Source organism: Microtus pennsylvanicus, chromosome 15 (genome assembly GCF_037038515.1).
Source record: "Microtus pennsylvanicus isolate mMicPen1 chromosome 15, mMicPen1.hap1, whole genome shotgun sequence".
Taxonomy (NCBI): domain Eukaryota; kingdom Metazoa; phylum Chordata; class Mammalia; order Rodentia; family Cricetidae; genus Microtus; species Microtus pennsylvanicus.
In genome coordinates this window covers 16,777,246-16,790,098 of record NC_134593.1, presented here as the reverse complement: position 1 = coordinate 16,790,098, position 12,853 = coordinate 16,777,246, and the positions used below count along the sequence as shown (strand labels likewise).

The following is a 12,853-nucleotide window of genomic DNA, read 5'->3' as shown; positions in this document are numbered from 1 at the left end:
CAGGGTGATGTAGAGATGCTGTCCTCACTCCCCCCCCCCCCCAAGAAGAATGCATGCTTTCTATTTAATTCAAACAAGGTTAATTTGAATTGGCAGTTTTCTCCATATGTCTTCTGTTTACTGTGTTTCTTGATTTCATGAAGGGCACATACTCAGTAATCGTCCTGGACCACTGGGCCTGGGTGAGTTCATTCTAGGATGCTCACACAGTCATGAACTCTCTTCCGATACACTTCTCAGAACACACCCCCATCGTTAAGCAATGGATGACTGAATTTGGTGATTGTACTTACCTGTGTTACGAAGGGCTCTGGGTACTTTTCCTGCCAACTCATGTATGGCAGAAAGTCTACATCTTCTTTGGCAACAAGTTCCAAAATATTTGGGGCATTATCAAAAGGAATATCACTAGCGTCCTATATAGAATCACAATGGAATTAAAATTTTAAAATATTATCAAAATTAAGTAATTTTGATATCAAATTAAATAATTAACACATTCTAAAGACTTATGGATGTTAGGTTTAGAATATCTTAGAATATCTGGGCATTTACTTGGATTATATATGCCCCTCGCTATTGAGGGCCTTTCCATATCGATCATCAACCAAGAAAACACCCCATAGACTTGCCTAAAGGCCAATCTGAAAAATAAATCAAGAAATAAAGCCGGGCGGTGGTGGAACATGCTTTTAATCCTAGTACTTGGAGGTATAGGTGGGTAGATTTCTGTGCGTTCAAGGCTAGCCTGGTCTACAGAGCTAGTTTCAGGATAGATAGGGTTGTTACACAGAGAAACCCTGTCTTGAAAAACGAAAAAAAAAAAAACCCAAAAAGAACAAAACAACAATAACAAAAATTATAGTATGTCTTTTTTGTGCAAGTTTGTGTATTGGGGCTTAACTACATTGTGGCACCACATCCTAGCTCCAAACTACTATAGATTTTTTTTTTTCTCTTCAAGACAGGGTTTCTCTCTGCAGTCCTTACTATTCTGGAACTCACTCTGCAGACCAGGCTGACCTCCAATTCAGAGATCAACCTGAGTGCTGGGATTAAAGGCATGTGCCGCTACCGCCTGGCTTCTATAGACATAGATGTCTTAAAATATACATACAGCACCAGGTGGTGACAGCGCACGCCTTTAATCCCAGCACTAAGGAGGCAGAGACAGGGATCTCTGTGAGTTCAAGGACAGCCTAGTCTACAGAGTGAGTTCCAGAACTGGCTCCATAGCTACTGGGAAACCCTGTCTTGAAAAACAAAACAATGTACATTTATATAGAGAGTGCTAGTAAATAATCAAAACTTTCTTTTTTGGTTTTGTTTTTTTTCAAGACAGGGTTTCTCCACGTAACTGGCTATCCTGGAACTCCCTTTGGAAACCAGGCTAGCCTCAATTTCACAGAGATCCACCTGCCTCTGCCTCCTGAGTTCTGGGATTAAAGGTGTGCGCCACCACCACCCAGCAGGCTGTTGCTGTTTTTGACACAGAATTTCCCCATGTAGCCTAGGCTGAACTCAGTTTCCTCCTGCCTCTGTTTCCTAAGTGCTAGGGTTGCAGGTATGCCTCCATATCCAGAGAAAAGCTTACTATTTTTTACATTTCTTTTTATATATTTACTTATTTTTGTTTTGTTTTGAGACAGGGTCTCACTATGTAGCCCTGGTTGTTCTTGAACTCAAAGACATCCGCCTGCCTTTGCCTCAGTGCTGGAGTTAAATGCCTGCACCACCACTTCTGGCAATGATCTTCTTTTTCCTCCTCCTTCGTCCCCCCCCCCCCTTTCCAAGACAGGGTTTCTCTGTGAAACAGTCCTGGCTGTCCTGGAACTCACTCTGTAAACCAGGCTGGCCTCAAGCTCACAGAAATCCACCTGCCCCTGCTTCCCGAGTGCTGGGATTAAAGGCGTGCACCACCACCACCCGGCTAATGATTTCTTTTTAAAGTATTTTCAGCTGGATGTGGTGGTACATACCTTTACCCCTAGCACCCAGGAAGCAGAAATAGGTATAAGTGGATTTCTGAGTTTGCAGCCAGGCTGGTGAGTTCTAGACCGGCCTGAGCTACACATTAAAACACTACCTCAAAAAAAAAAAAAACAACCCGACACTCGGGAGGCAGAGACAGGTGGATCTCTGTGAGTTCGAGACCAGCCTGGTCTACAGAGCTAGTTCCAGGACAGGCTCCAAAGCCACAGAGAAACCCTGTCTCGAAAAACCAAAAAAGGAAAGAAACAAAAAACATTTTTTTTAAATTGTGTGTGGTGCCTCCAGAAGCCAGAAGAGAGAAGAGGATGCCAGATTCTTTGGAGTTAGAGTTGCTATTGCAAGCCATCTGTGGGTCTGTGGGTGCTGGAAACTGGATTTGGTTTCTAGCTGAGTCATATCTCCAGCCCAGTTTAATCTTAAATTAATAATGATACATACCCTTTTCTCAACTGCCACAAAGCTTGTAAATTGTGTAATTAGAGAATTTTCTTTACTGAGTTCAATAATCAGAGACTTCATGGTTTTTTTCTTCATCTAGGAGAGAATGAAACTGTGTTAGTTTATGTAGGCTGAGATTGAAAAAGCATAAAATAATCTCAGTGTTTTTCTGTGACAAATAAATCATTTAATATATACATTCCCTTCCTTTTCTTATTTCCTTAATTTTTTTTTCTCTTCTTGAGACAATTTTACTATGTACTCCCAGTACTCGCTCTATAGACAAGGCTGGTCTTGAACTCACAGAGATCCAGCTGCCTCTACCTCTTGAGTGCTGGGATTAAAGGCATGCACCAGGCACCAGGCATGCCAACATTCCTGGCTCATCTATTTCTTTTGAGACAGCGTCTCATGTATCTTAGGCTGGCCTGGAACTCAACTATGTTGCTGCTGCTTACTATGAACTTGAGAACTTTCTGCCTCTACTTCCCAAGGGCTGGACTTAATTATAGGTGTGCACCATCAGACTGGGTTTAAGGCTGGAATTCTAGGTGTGCACCATCAGGCTGGGTTTGTGCAGTGCTGGAATTCTAGGTGTGCACCATCAGACTGGGTTTGTGCAGTGCTGGATAGTGGATTCAGAGTCTTGTGAAAGCTGGGTAGGTTCTCTACCAACTGAGCTATATCTCCTGCCCTACGTAAATGCCTTTATAATTAGTACTTCAAATCAGATGCTGAGTCAGGGATCCTGTCTAAGTATCTTAGGGAGGTGACTTGAGACGGTTGACTCAGTTGAGTCACTGAAGAAACTTACACAGTCCTCCCTCCCCAGCTTTCCGAGCTCTCTCACTCGCTGCGAGTCTCCTTGTTCTCTCAAAGCTCCCACTATATAGCTGAAGAATTGTATAGGTATCATTACTTGATTGGGGTTATTCAAGGCAAAGCTAGCCAGATGCACTCAGAGATAAACGGGCCTTAAGTCAAAGAGAACAAAGTGAGTGCTAATCCAAGCGGTCACTGAAAGCTCCTTGACTTAAGTACTGCCATTTCGACTTCAGACTCCACTTTACTTGAAGGTGAAACAAAGTTCAGGTTCCTGGGCACTAGGAGAGCAAGGGGCCTTCCAACAGCTGACCCACCTCCTCCTTGACACAGCTGTTATGCATCTTTAGTTCTCTAGAAACATTATGGCTGTACCCAACAGCCAAAAGAACAAACGAATCTGGTTGGTTGGACTGAAAGGCTTACATTCTGTGTTGATTGACAATGATGGAACACATAAGGAAAGCCCCTAATCTCTGACTCCTGATTGGTGGAAAATTGTAACCGTGACTCAGCAGCAGGTGTTTGTGGCTTTTGGGCTTCTAAGCCCCTCTTCAACCCCTGCTTGGGGCTGCCAGGAGAAACACTGTGATGGTCAGTGGTCCCTACATGGTATGGATATCTTTTTAGGAATGCTATTGAACACCAATGTTCAAACCTCACTTAACAGTACAGCTTGACTGTTACAGTAGCTGTCTAAGGGGCCCCTCTGCCAGAACCCTCCTCTGTCCATCAAGGAGGGAGCAAGGTGAGTGTGACTCTGCCTAGTGTCCCGAGGCTACAGCTCAGCAGAGGAGAGAGGAGGGCTATCCCAGGCACTCACAGACATCCCCTGAGCACCCCTCCAGACTATTCCTCACGGGGAGAAAAATCACAGAAGTCTCAGAAAGCCACTGGCATTAACTCTTTCATTACTGAGTTCAGCAGTCACCAGCACCCCAGGACTGACATCATAGATGTTGATGTCTGCCCTGGAAATCACATTCTTCTTTATTCAGCCACCCCCACTTTGTATTGCTATGAGCAAATCAATTTAAGAATGACAGAGAACAATGCTTCGTGGCGTTTACTGGGAGAACAAACCTCGTGGTTGGTTTCGTTGTCATGGAGAATACCGTCCTCATAATCTCTGATCAGCGCTCGAGCTGCCAGCTTATGAATCATCTGTGTGTAAGCATCGAGGGGAGAAAATGATTAAAATGGCTTTACAGGTGAGTTTGCGCATGAGTATGGCGAACTAAAGACAAGCATATGTGTGGAGGTCACAGCAGTCTTCCGACACCACTTCTTCCTTTTGACTCTAAGACTGAGTCTCTGCTGCTCTCCCGTCCCTCCACCTTCCACCTAGATGAATCACCTGTGGGTAATCAGTAGCTTCTAAGAAAGGGACAATCAGTCTTCTTTAAGCACGAGCCCCCTGACAGATTATTCAGCTCCAAGTGGCCAGCCCTAGGCATGTGTATATAGAGAAACACTAAACTCAGTAGGTTTTATTTGTTTGTTTGTTTATTTGTGTGTGTGTGTGTGTGTGTGTGTGTGTGAAAGAGAAAGAGAGAGAGAGGATAATCATAGAAGAAAAGGTCATGAACTTGAGAGTGGGGAGTTGACACAGGAGGAATTGGAGAGGGAAGGAGAGATCTAAACACAGTACCCATGTATGAAATTCTCAAAAGAATAAAAAATTAAAAACACTGTTAAAAAAAGATTAAAGAAAAGATCTGGGCCTTCACTGTAATAATCAGCAACAGTAAATGAACTGTTCTCCTAAGTTCTGAGAAAGGACTGAGGGGACCTCCAACTCCTATCCAACTTTGGCAAGCTGGACAAGTGGGAAACGTGAGACAAAGACTTGTGGCTGGCATCTGAACTGGGGAGTTTTGTGGGGCGCGTCCTTACCCACGGGGTCGTGACAACCTCTGCTAGACACTGTCAGAGTGTGGTGCTGCACGAATGGAATACCAGCACTCAAGAGGCTGAGGCAGGAGGTGTGCTTCATCTTCAAGGCCACCTTGAATGGCAGTATCTCAAACAAAACCAAAATGGATAATCATGTTTTGTTCTGAGAAAGGGTCTCATGTAGCCAAGGCTGGCCTCATACTTGCTTTGTATCCAAGGAGGACCTCAAATTCCCAGTCCTAATGCCTCTACGTCCCAAGTGCTGGAGTTGTAAGTGTGTAAACACAATTTAACCAGGCGAAAAATCTCATGTTTACTTGCAGTTACTCACACCCATGGAACCCTGTAGAGATACACCCAGATCCAAGAATCCCAGATGAAGACCCATCAAAGGGATGCGTCCCCATCCCGACTGCACAGAGAACCCCTGACCTCCCTTCATGTATGCTGACACATCAGCACAACAAAGGAAGTACATGGAGCTTATATGTGAGAGCTGAAAATCTTGACTGTCTGTCCCCAGCTGAAGTGTGTATGGGAAGCGGAAGAGAGCCTTCAGCCTGCTTGGCTGGTGTTCTCCTGCTGAGTTCTACCCAGAGCCCAGTACTTAAGATTTGACTCACAGTCCCAGTTGTCTTCTGAAGCTCGGTAGTTGACACCATTGTATGAAATTCCTTCTCTTGGATGAGTGCACACAGAGTTGCCTGAAATAGGAGAAACACGAGTGTTTCGTTAACTTTTCTACTCCCAGCAAGTGGAACAGTGGAACAACAGCCCTTCTGGTAACATCCTCCCCTCTCAAGAGAAATCAAGAGCTTCTCCGGCCAGGTACCCGGGGTGGGAGGGACCATAATGCCAACAAGAGGCCAAGCGGTGGAGGGGGAAGAGGAGCAGCATCGACATTCATTGTCTTTCCCACGGTGTAAGGAATTGTGCATCTTCCTACCTGGGTACAGTGGGGAATGAATCCGTAGACAAGGAGTCTGTCGTTGTGAAACAAGGAGGGCACCCGGGCTGGAGCCTGCAGAGGCTCAGGGGCATCTCTGCTGAGCTGCTGCCACTTGACAGAGACAGAGTGGCAGCTCGGGGAACGCATCCTGGTCATTTGGGCTTCTATCTATGATAAAAGAGAAAACGCTCCTCCGTCAATGCTAGCATCTGATGAAACGTCTGGAGGTACATCTCAGTTGGTAGAGTGCTGGCCTGGTACGGATGATTGGGCGGTTTCAGTCCCCAGTACGCTAAAATTGCTACACGCTACTTAACACTTGAAAACTTAATTCTGTCTTTGGGGATTTTATAGCTTGTTTGGTTCTCATTTACTTCCTGTGATGGGGTACTTTTCCAAAATGGAAAAAGGATCGAGACAGGGTCTTACTATAGAGCCCTGGCTGACCTCGAACTCACAGCGATCCACTTGCTCCTGCCACCTGAGTGCTGGAACTAAAGGTGCCAGCAGTTTAAATATATACTTTAAGTTTTTCTATTTCAGTTTGTGGCAATGGCTCAACCAGTGGAGGTACCTGCCGCACATGCCTGGCAACTCTGGAACATTGCCAGTGGGAATGTGAAGTGTGTAGCTGCTGCAGAAAAAAGAACAGCAAATCCTAACAGTTACGACACGAGTCAGTAATTTCACTTCTAAGTACAAACCCAGAATTGAACAACTGGGGGGCTGGAGAGATGGCTCAGAGGTTAAGAGCACTGGCTGCTCTTCCAGAGGTCCTGAGTTCAATTCCCAGCAACCACATGATGTCTCACAACCATCTATGATATCTGGTGCCCTCTTCTGGCGGGTAGGCATACATGCAGACAGAACACTGTATACATAATAAATTAATTAATTCAAAAAAAGAATTGAACAATTGGAAGGGCTCAGACAGATATCGTGCACCAGAGTTACATTAGGGCCATTCACAGCAGCATAAAGTGGAAATAAACTGTGTCCGTTGAAAAGTTAACCAATGGCTGGGCGGTTGTGTCGCATGCCTTTAATCCCAGCACTTGGGAGGCAGAGACAGGCGGATCTTTGTGAGTTCGAGGCCAGCCTGGTCTGCAAGAGCTAGTTCCAGGACAGGCTCCAAAACCACAGAGAAACCCTGTCTCGAAAAACAAACAACAACAAAAAAAAAAAAAAGAAAGAAAAAGAAAAGTTAACCAATGAAATGAATGTGTGTGCATATCTACTTATCTGTCTACTATCTATCTATCTATCTATCTATCTATCTATCTATCTATCTATCTATCTACCTACCTATCTACCAATGTATTTATCTATTATCTATCTATGATGAATTATTTTATATGCATATTTTACAGGCTATTATTCATCTCTAAAATGGGCATTGTGGCACACACCTGAAATCTCAACACTAGCATAACGAAGGCAGCAGGGTCAGGAGTTCAAGCCCAGCCGCGGCTCAAGCTGAGTTACATGAGACCCCTTTTTCAAAACCCAATAAAAAATAATGAAATATTTGACTTTCAAATGAAAAGAAGTCCTGTTTAAAAACACAATACAGATGGTTCTCATGGACATTATGCTAAGGTAGATAAGCCAGACACAAAAGAACAAGCATGCTATGCCTCTGCATCTAAAGCATTTGGAAAGGCAAGTTCATAAAGACCGGAAGCAGAATAGACATTTTCAGGAGCTAGAGGCAGGGGGCAACACAGAGTTATTATTTAGCTTCCTGTTACAGACTTTCGTCAAGGACGGTGGCAAAGTTCTGGAAATAGCTGGTAATGCTGGTTCCACACAACACTGTGAATGAATTCACACCAGTGAAACAGACTTGTAAATCCTGTATGTATTTTATCACAGTGAAAAACTAACCCCTGGGTGTGGTCACCTCTGAAGCACCAGCTCTGTGGGGCAGAAGAGAGAGGGAGGCTTAATTAAAAGCATGGCCCACCATGTCTGGCTTGGCCCTTATTATTTAAGAAAATGTTTTTAAAAGCTTTGGCCTCTTTGTAAGTCTTGTCCGTTCACAAAGAGATGAAAGTTACTATTAGACTTGCAAGAAGGTAAAATTTGTACATGTAAAAACAGGAGTACAGATAAAATGTTAAAAAATACCCCCACATACCTGTTTTTTCCAACTCTGCTTGGATTTTGAGTTAAAATATTCGAATACTCCAGCACCACACTGAGACAAGGTCCTTAAGATGTGACGATTTGCTGTAGAACTGATCACATTTCACACATTTTATTTGTTGTTGTTGTTGTTTATTTGTTTTCGTTTTTCGAGACAGGGTTTCTCTTGTGCTACTGTCCTGGCTGTCCTGGAACTCATTCTGTGGACCAGCTTGGCCTTGAACTCAGAGATCCACCTGCCTCTGCCTCCCTAGTCTCTCCCTGTGACTACCTGTGCAACGATTTCCTCGCGGCAAAGCACCTGTGGAAACAGACCCTCACAGTGAGAGTCCATGGGACAGCGAGGGAATTTGCAAAATTTGTGCAGCCTGCAGGCTTTTTTCCTTTCTCGTTACATTGGTGATTCTTTGGGCAGGTTTAGGTTTACTTTGTCAGTCACGGATGCAACAGCTATAATTTCCCCTGGATATTCTGTTCTTTCTTGAATATTTCCCCGAGATTCAACAGGGGTCTAATGTCTCTCAAATCTCTTATCTGGAATTACTGACTACAACTCCCAATCTTGGGAGCTTTCCTCACTCAATAGAGACTGTTAGGTACATATGAGGAAACAACACTTGGAGCACAGACCATGTCTCATGGTTCTGGAAAGGGGAGTAGGGCACGCACACACAGAATAGGGAAAGAGCCTCAGGAATACTCACAGTGCTAACTCTTGAGAGTAAATGCCCTCAACACCACACATATGAAACCAACGACAGGATCTGGTATGCACCAATGGGGAAAATACAATGTAAAATATGGTATGGAAAGATCCAACTTTACCACACACAGGAGTTTATATTGGTGGGAGAAGTGTGGGACGGGAAAGAGCGCCTTATCAAAGTCTGCCTTTACAGAGAGACTGAGGCATGGGACACTCTTGTAGAAGAGGGAACTGCATAAAAACATGTCTTGCAGACATGAAAGAATTGTCTGGGTTTGAATATTGTTGTCCTTAGAGCACGGTGCCCATATCTATTATTTTTTTTAACTTTGTAACCGCAAGTAGCTGCCAGCTGACATAAGTTCTCCCAGAGCAGGATGTATCTGGCTAGATATTTAGTTAGGCCTGCAAAAATGCTGAACTCTATGTCTAGAATAAGGTCATGTAGGGGGTGGGAAGGTCTATTTGGGGAAGCATAAAGGGAAACAATGGGGGCTTTCATTATGATTACCATGTATTCCTTAAAATATATATTTCTTAAAGGTCAAAAACAGGAGCCAATAATAAAGCTGTTCATGTATGGTAAGAAAACAGTAGCTATAAAGATGGCTCGAGTTATTCGGGGCCACTTGAATGCAATCCACTTGGTGGCCAGAAGTTTTCCTGGCATGATGCCCCTTTCCTGCCTCAGGATCTGAACCCAAACTGAGGCTGGACCTCGGTACCTGAGTGCTGGGATTAAAGCTGTTTGCCTCTAGGCGGTGGTGGTGCACACCTTTAATCCTAGCAGAGGCAGAGGCAGAGGCAGACAGATCTCGGTGAGTTCGAGGCCAGTCTGATCTATAAGAGCTAGTTCCAGGACAGTGTCCAAAGCTAAAGAGGAACCCTGTCCTGGAAAACAAACAAACAAACAACAACCAAACAAACAAAAATGCAACCACACCTACTTAAACTTGGGTTAGTCCTTCCACCTCTTACAAGTGTGTACCATCATGTCAGGCTCAGTGCTATTTAGTTGTTTTTATTTTATTTTTTATTTTATTATTATTATTTTTGACAGGTCTTACTAAGTAGCCTGCACTGGCCTTGAACTTTCAATCCTCTTGCTTCAGCCTGACAAAGGCTGAGATTACAAATCTACACCCAGCAATTTTCAAGACATTTTAGACACAATTATAAAAATACCCGCTACCAATGTTGAGAAAGACTCATGAAGAAGTCACTTTTCCACTGCTGAGTTAAACAGATAAAATGGGGCTAGGGAGTAGCTCCATGGGAGAGCACACCCAAGGCAAGGGAGGCACTTAATCAATACAGCATTGGCAAAAGGTAGAGGGCACGAAGTCCTTGTGCAGAGAAGCACTGGGGGACTAGGAATGTTAAACTGCAGGGCTGTCTCTTCAAAGGCACAGATGGTTAATCTGTTTTATACCTGGAAGGCTGGGAATGGACGCGGTTGGTTAGCAGCCTGGAGAACCCTGCACTATCCACGTGACTGAGGCCACACCTGTCCCCTCTGGACTCAGTAAACTGGAACAGGGGTGGATAACAGCCTAGGTGACTTCTGCACTACCTGTATGACCAAGGCCACACCTGATCCTTCTCCAAGCCTTTAACATAACACGGAAGAGGTGACAGTACTTTGGAAAGATTTTTGATGTAATTATGTCTTAAGCTTTATTGTGCACACAAGATTGTGTTACACCATGAAACTTTTTTCCAAGTTGTACTGTACTTAAATATGCCTAAAATAAACTGCCTCGTGTCAGACTCAGAAGTCTGAACCGATTTCGGCTACTAAGTCGTGTTGAACCACACTTTCTTCCTGCTTCCTGTGGTTGACACTATGCAGGTCATGGTATGTTAGCAGAAACCTCCACAGCAAAGATGATAAGCAATAAATAAATAAAATCTAATACTTCCATACTTAAAAACTAACAACGACAACAACCCCAAAGGGTACTGGGCATGATGTCATACTTGGGAGAGCGAGGCAGGAAGATCAGGAGCCCAAGGGTATCCTGGTTACATTCTGAGGCTAACCTGAGCCACACAGAGACCTTTCATAAACAATACAAACTGTAAACAAAGATAAAAAACCTCAAACGCTATCAGAATGACACTTGATGCAGACAGCAGCCTGAAGAGCTGGGCTGTAGAGCATTGTAGAGCGTTTGCCTGGCACACACAAGGCACTGGATTCAATCCCCAGTACCGAACACACTAGGTGTGCCAGAACACATCGGTGATGCCACACTTGGGAGGCAAAGGTAAGAGGATCCGAGTTCAAGGTCTGCCTCTGTTATTTTGAGAGTTCATGACAGCCTGGGCTACATGAGACCCTGCCACAAAACAAAACACATCAGCCTAGACGGCATGGTGGCATATGCCTGTAATCTCAGCATTCGACTGTCTGAGGGGACGGGGTCACAAGTTCCAGCCAGCCTGGTCTTCACAGTAATTTCCTGGCTGGCCTGGGCTATTGAGCGAGACCTTGTCATAAAACGAAACAATTGATACAAAGGGAACATATAGTGAGCAGGGGCCTGGAGTGAGTGGGGACAGCAAGAGCTGTTTTTAGTCACCAATAGCCGTAGAGCACCTTCAGAGGCTATGAAACCCAGGGATGAAATGCGGGAAGGTACATGGATATCCCGGACCCCAGAAAACGGGGTCTTCTTGTCGTCAGAGCTCACTCGTGAGGACAACACAGTGGTCTATGTATCACTTCACTAGTCCCCTGCCTCAGAACAGGGACACCTGGTGTCCTGGGGTGGGAGCTGTACAGGAAGAACCCAGTAGCTTAGGGAAAGACAATGGTTGAAGGCCTTTCACAAACAGCAGGAGCCCCCCCTCCTTACACAGATGCTAACTACAATTGGCAAGAGTAATTCCAACAATCTGTGGAGAGACTGACTCCAGGGTTTCAGTGCAAATGCAGAAACCCTGTAGCGCAGAAAGGGAGAAGGCAGGGGTGGTCCCAAGTGCAGGCATTGCCAAGCATGCCCAACCAGCCCCAAGTGCAGGCATTGCCAAGCATGCCCAACCAGCCCCAGGGAGCTGGGCCAGGCCGCTAAGGACAAGCTGGTTCCATGAACTCTTATGCAAAATAATAGTCCCATGAGGTAGGTCTTTCATTTTCGCCTTCATTTTACAAATGAGACAGCCTGCCCAAGGTCCCTGCAGCTGTGAGACCCTGGCAGCGTGGTCCCAAGCCAAGAGCTCGACTCCTCTGCAACATACAGATTTCATATACTCATACCGACTTTCAAGCTTGCAAAACCCCCAGACAGGCCAACTAATGACTTGTCCGCTAGCTGCCCCTGCCACCGTGGTGAGCAGACCCCCGAGACTTACCCGACAGCACAGGTGAACAGCCTGGTGTGATGGATGTTTCTCCTCACAAGCTGCAGTGTCAGGCTTTCACTCTGGAGGTGCCCGTCAGATATGAGGAGAATGTTCCGTAACCCTTCAGAAGGGTACAGTAGACTTAAATAGCGGAGAACTTTCCAGAAGTCTGTGTTCCCCATGGCGGATGCTGCAGACTGCAGGGGAGGAAGCGTCACAGCTGAAGGCACATTCATCACTAACTGTGGGGCGAACATGGCAACCACTACACTCTGGGTGCTATGACAGATTAAGGCTTCTTCCAGCCCCCCAGTGAGGATTCACTGCAAACACCAGGGGACGCTGAAGGAAGGAGAAGCACATGTCTGGTTCTGGCAAATGTCCAAAAGGAAACTGGTCCCAAATACTTTACAGTTTGGATAGACTTTTTTGTTTTTGTTTTTTGTTTCTTGTTCTTCGAGACTGGGTTTCTCTGTAGCCCTGGAGCCTGTCCTGGAACTCACTTTGTAGATCAGGCTGGCCTCAAACTCAGAGATCCGCCTGCCTCTGCCTCC

The 12,853-nt window shown here is 45.1% G+C and overlaps 1 protein-coding gene across 3 annotated transcripts in view; it reads right to left on the bottom strand.

Moving 5' to 3' along the window:
• Window positions 1–12,853, bottom strand: part of Parp4 (poly(ADP-ribose) polymerase family member 4) — a 91,177-nt gene that overhangs the window by 21,366 nt on the left and 56,958 nt on the right. For all 3 annotated transcript variants that reach the window (XM_075949007.1, XM_075949009.1, XM_075949008.1), the window contains exons 24-30: window positions 12,309–12,496; window positions 8,238–8,337; window positions 6,095–6,265; window positions 5,772–5,852; window positions 4,336–4,416; window positions 2,431–2,526; window positions 294–416 (exon numbers count right to left, since the gene is read on the bottom strand). In XM_075949007.1, coding sequence (XP_075805122.1) covers window positions 294–416; window positions 2,431–2,526; window positions 4,336–4,416; window positions 5,772–5,852; window positions 6,095–6,265; window positions 8,238–8,337; window positions 12,309–12,496 — 840 coding nt within the window. The remainder of the gene's footprint in view (window positions 1–293; window positions 417–2,430; window positions 2,527–4,335; window positions 4,417–5,771; window positions 5,853–6,094; window positions 6,266–8,237; window positions 8,338–12,308; window positions 12,497–12,853) is intronic.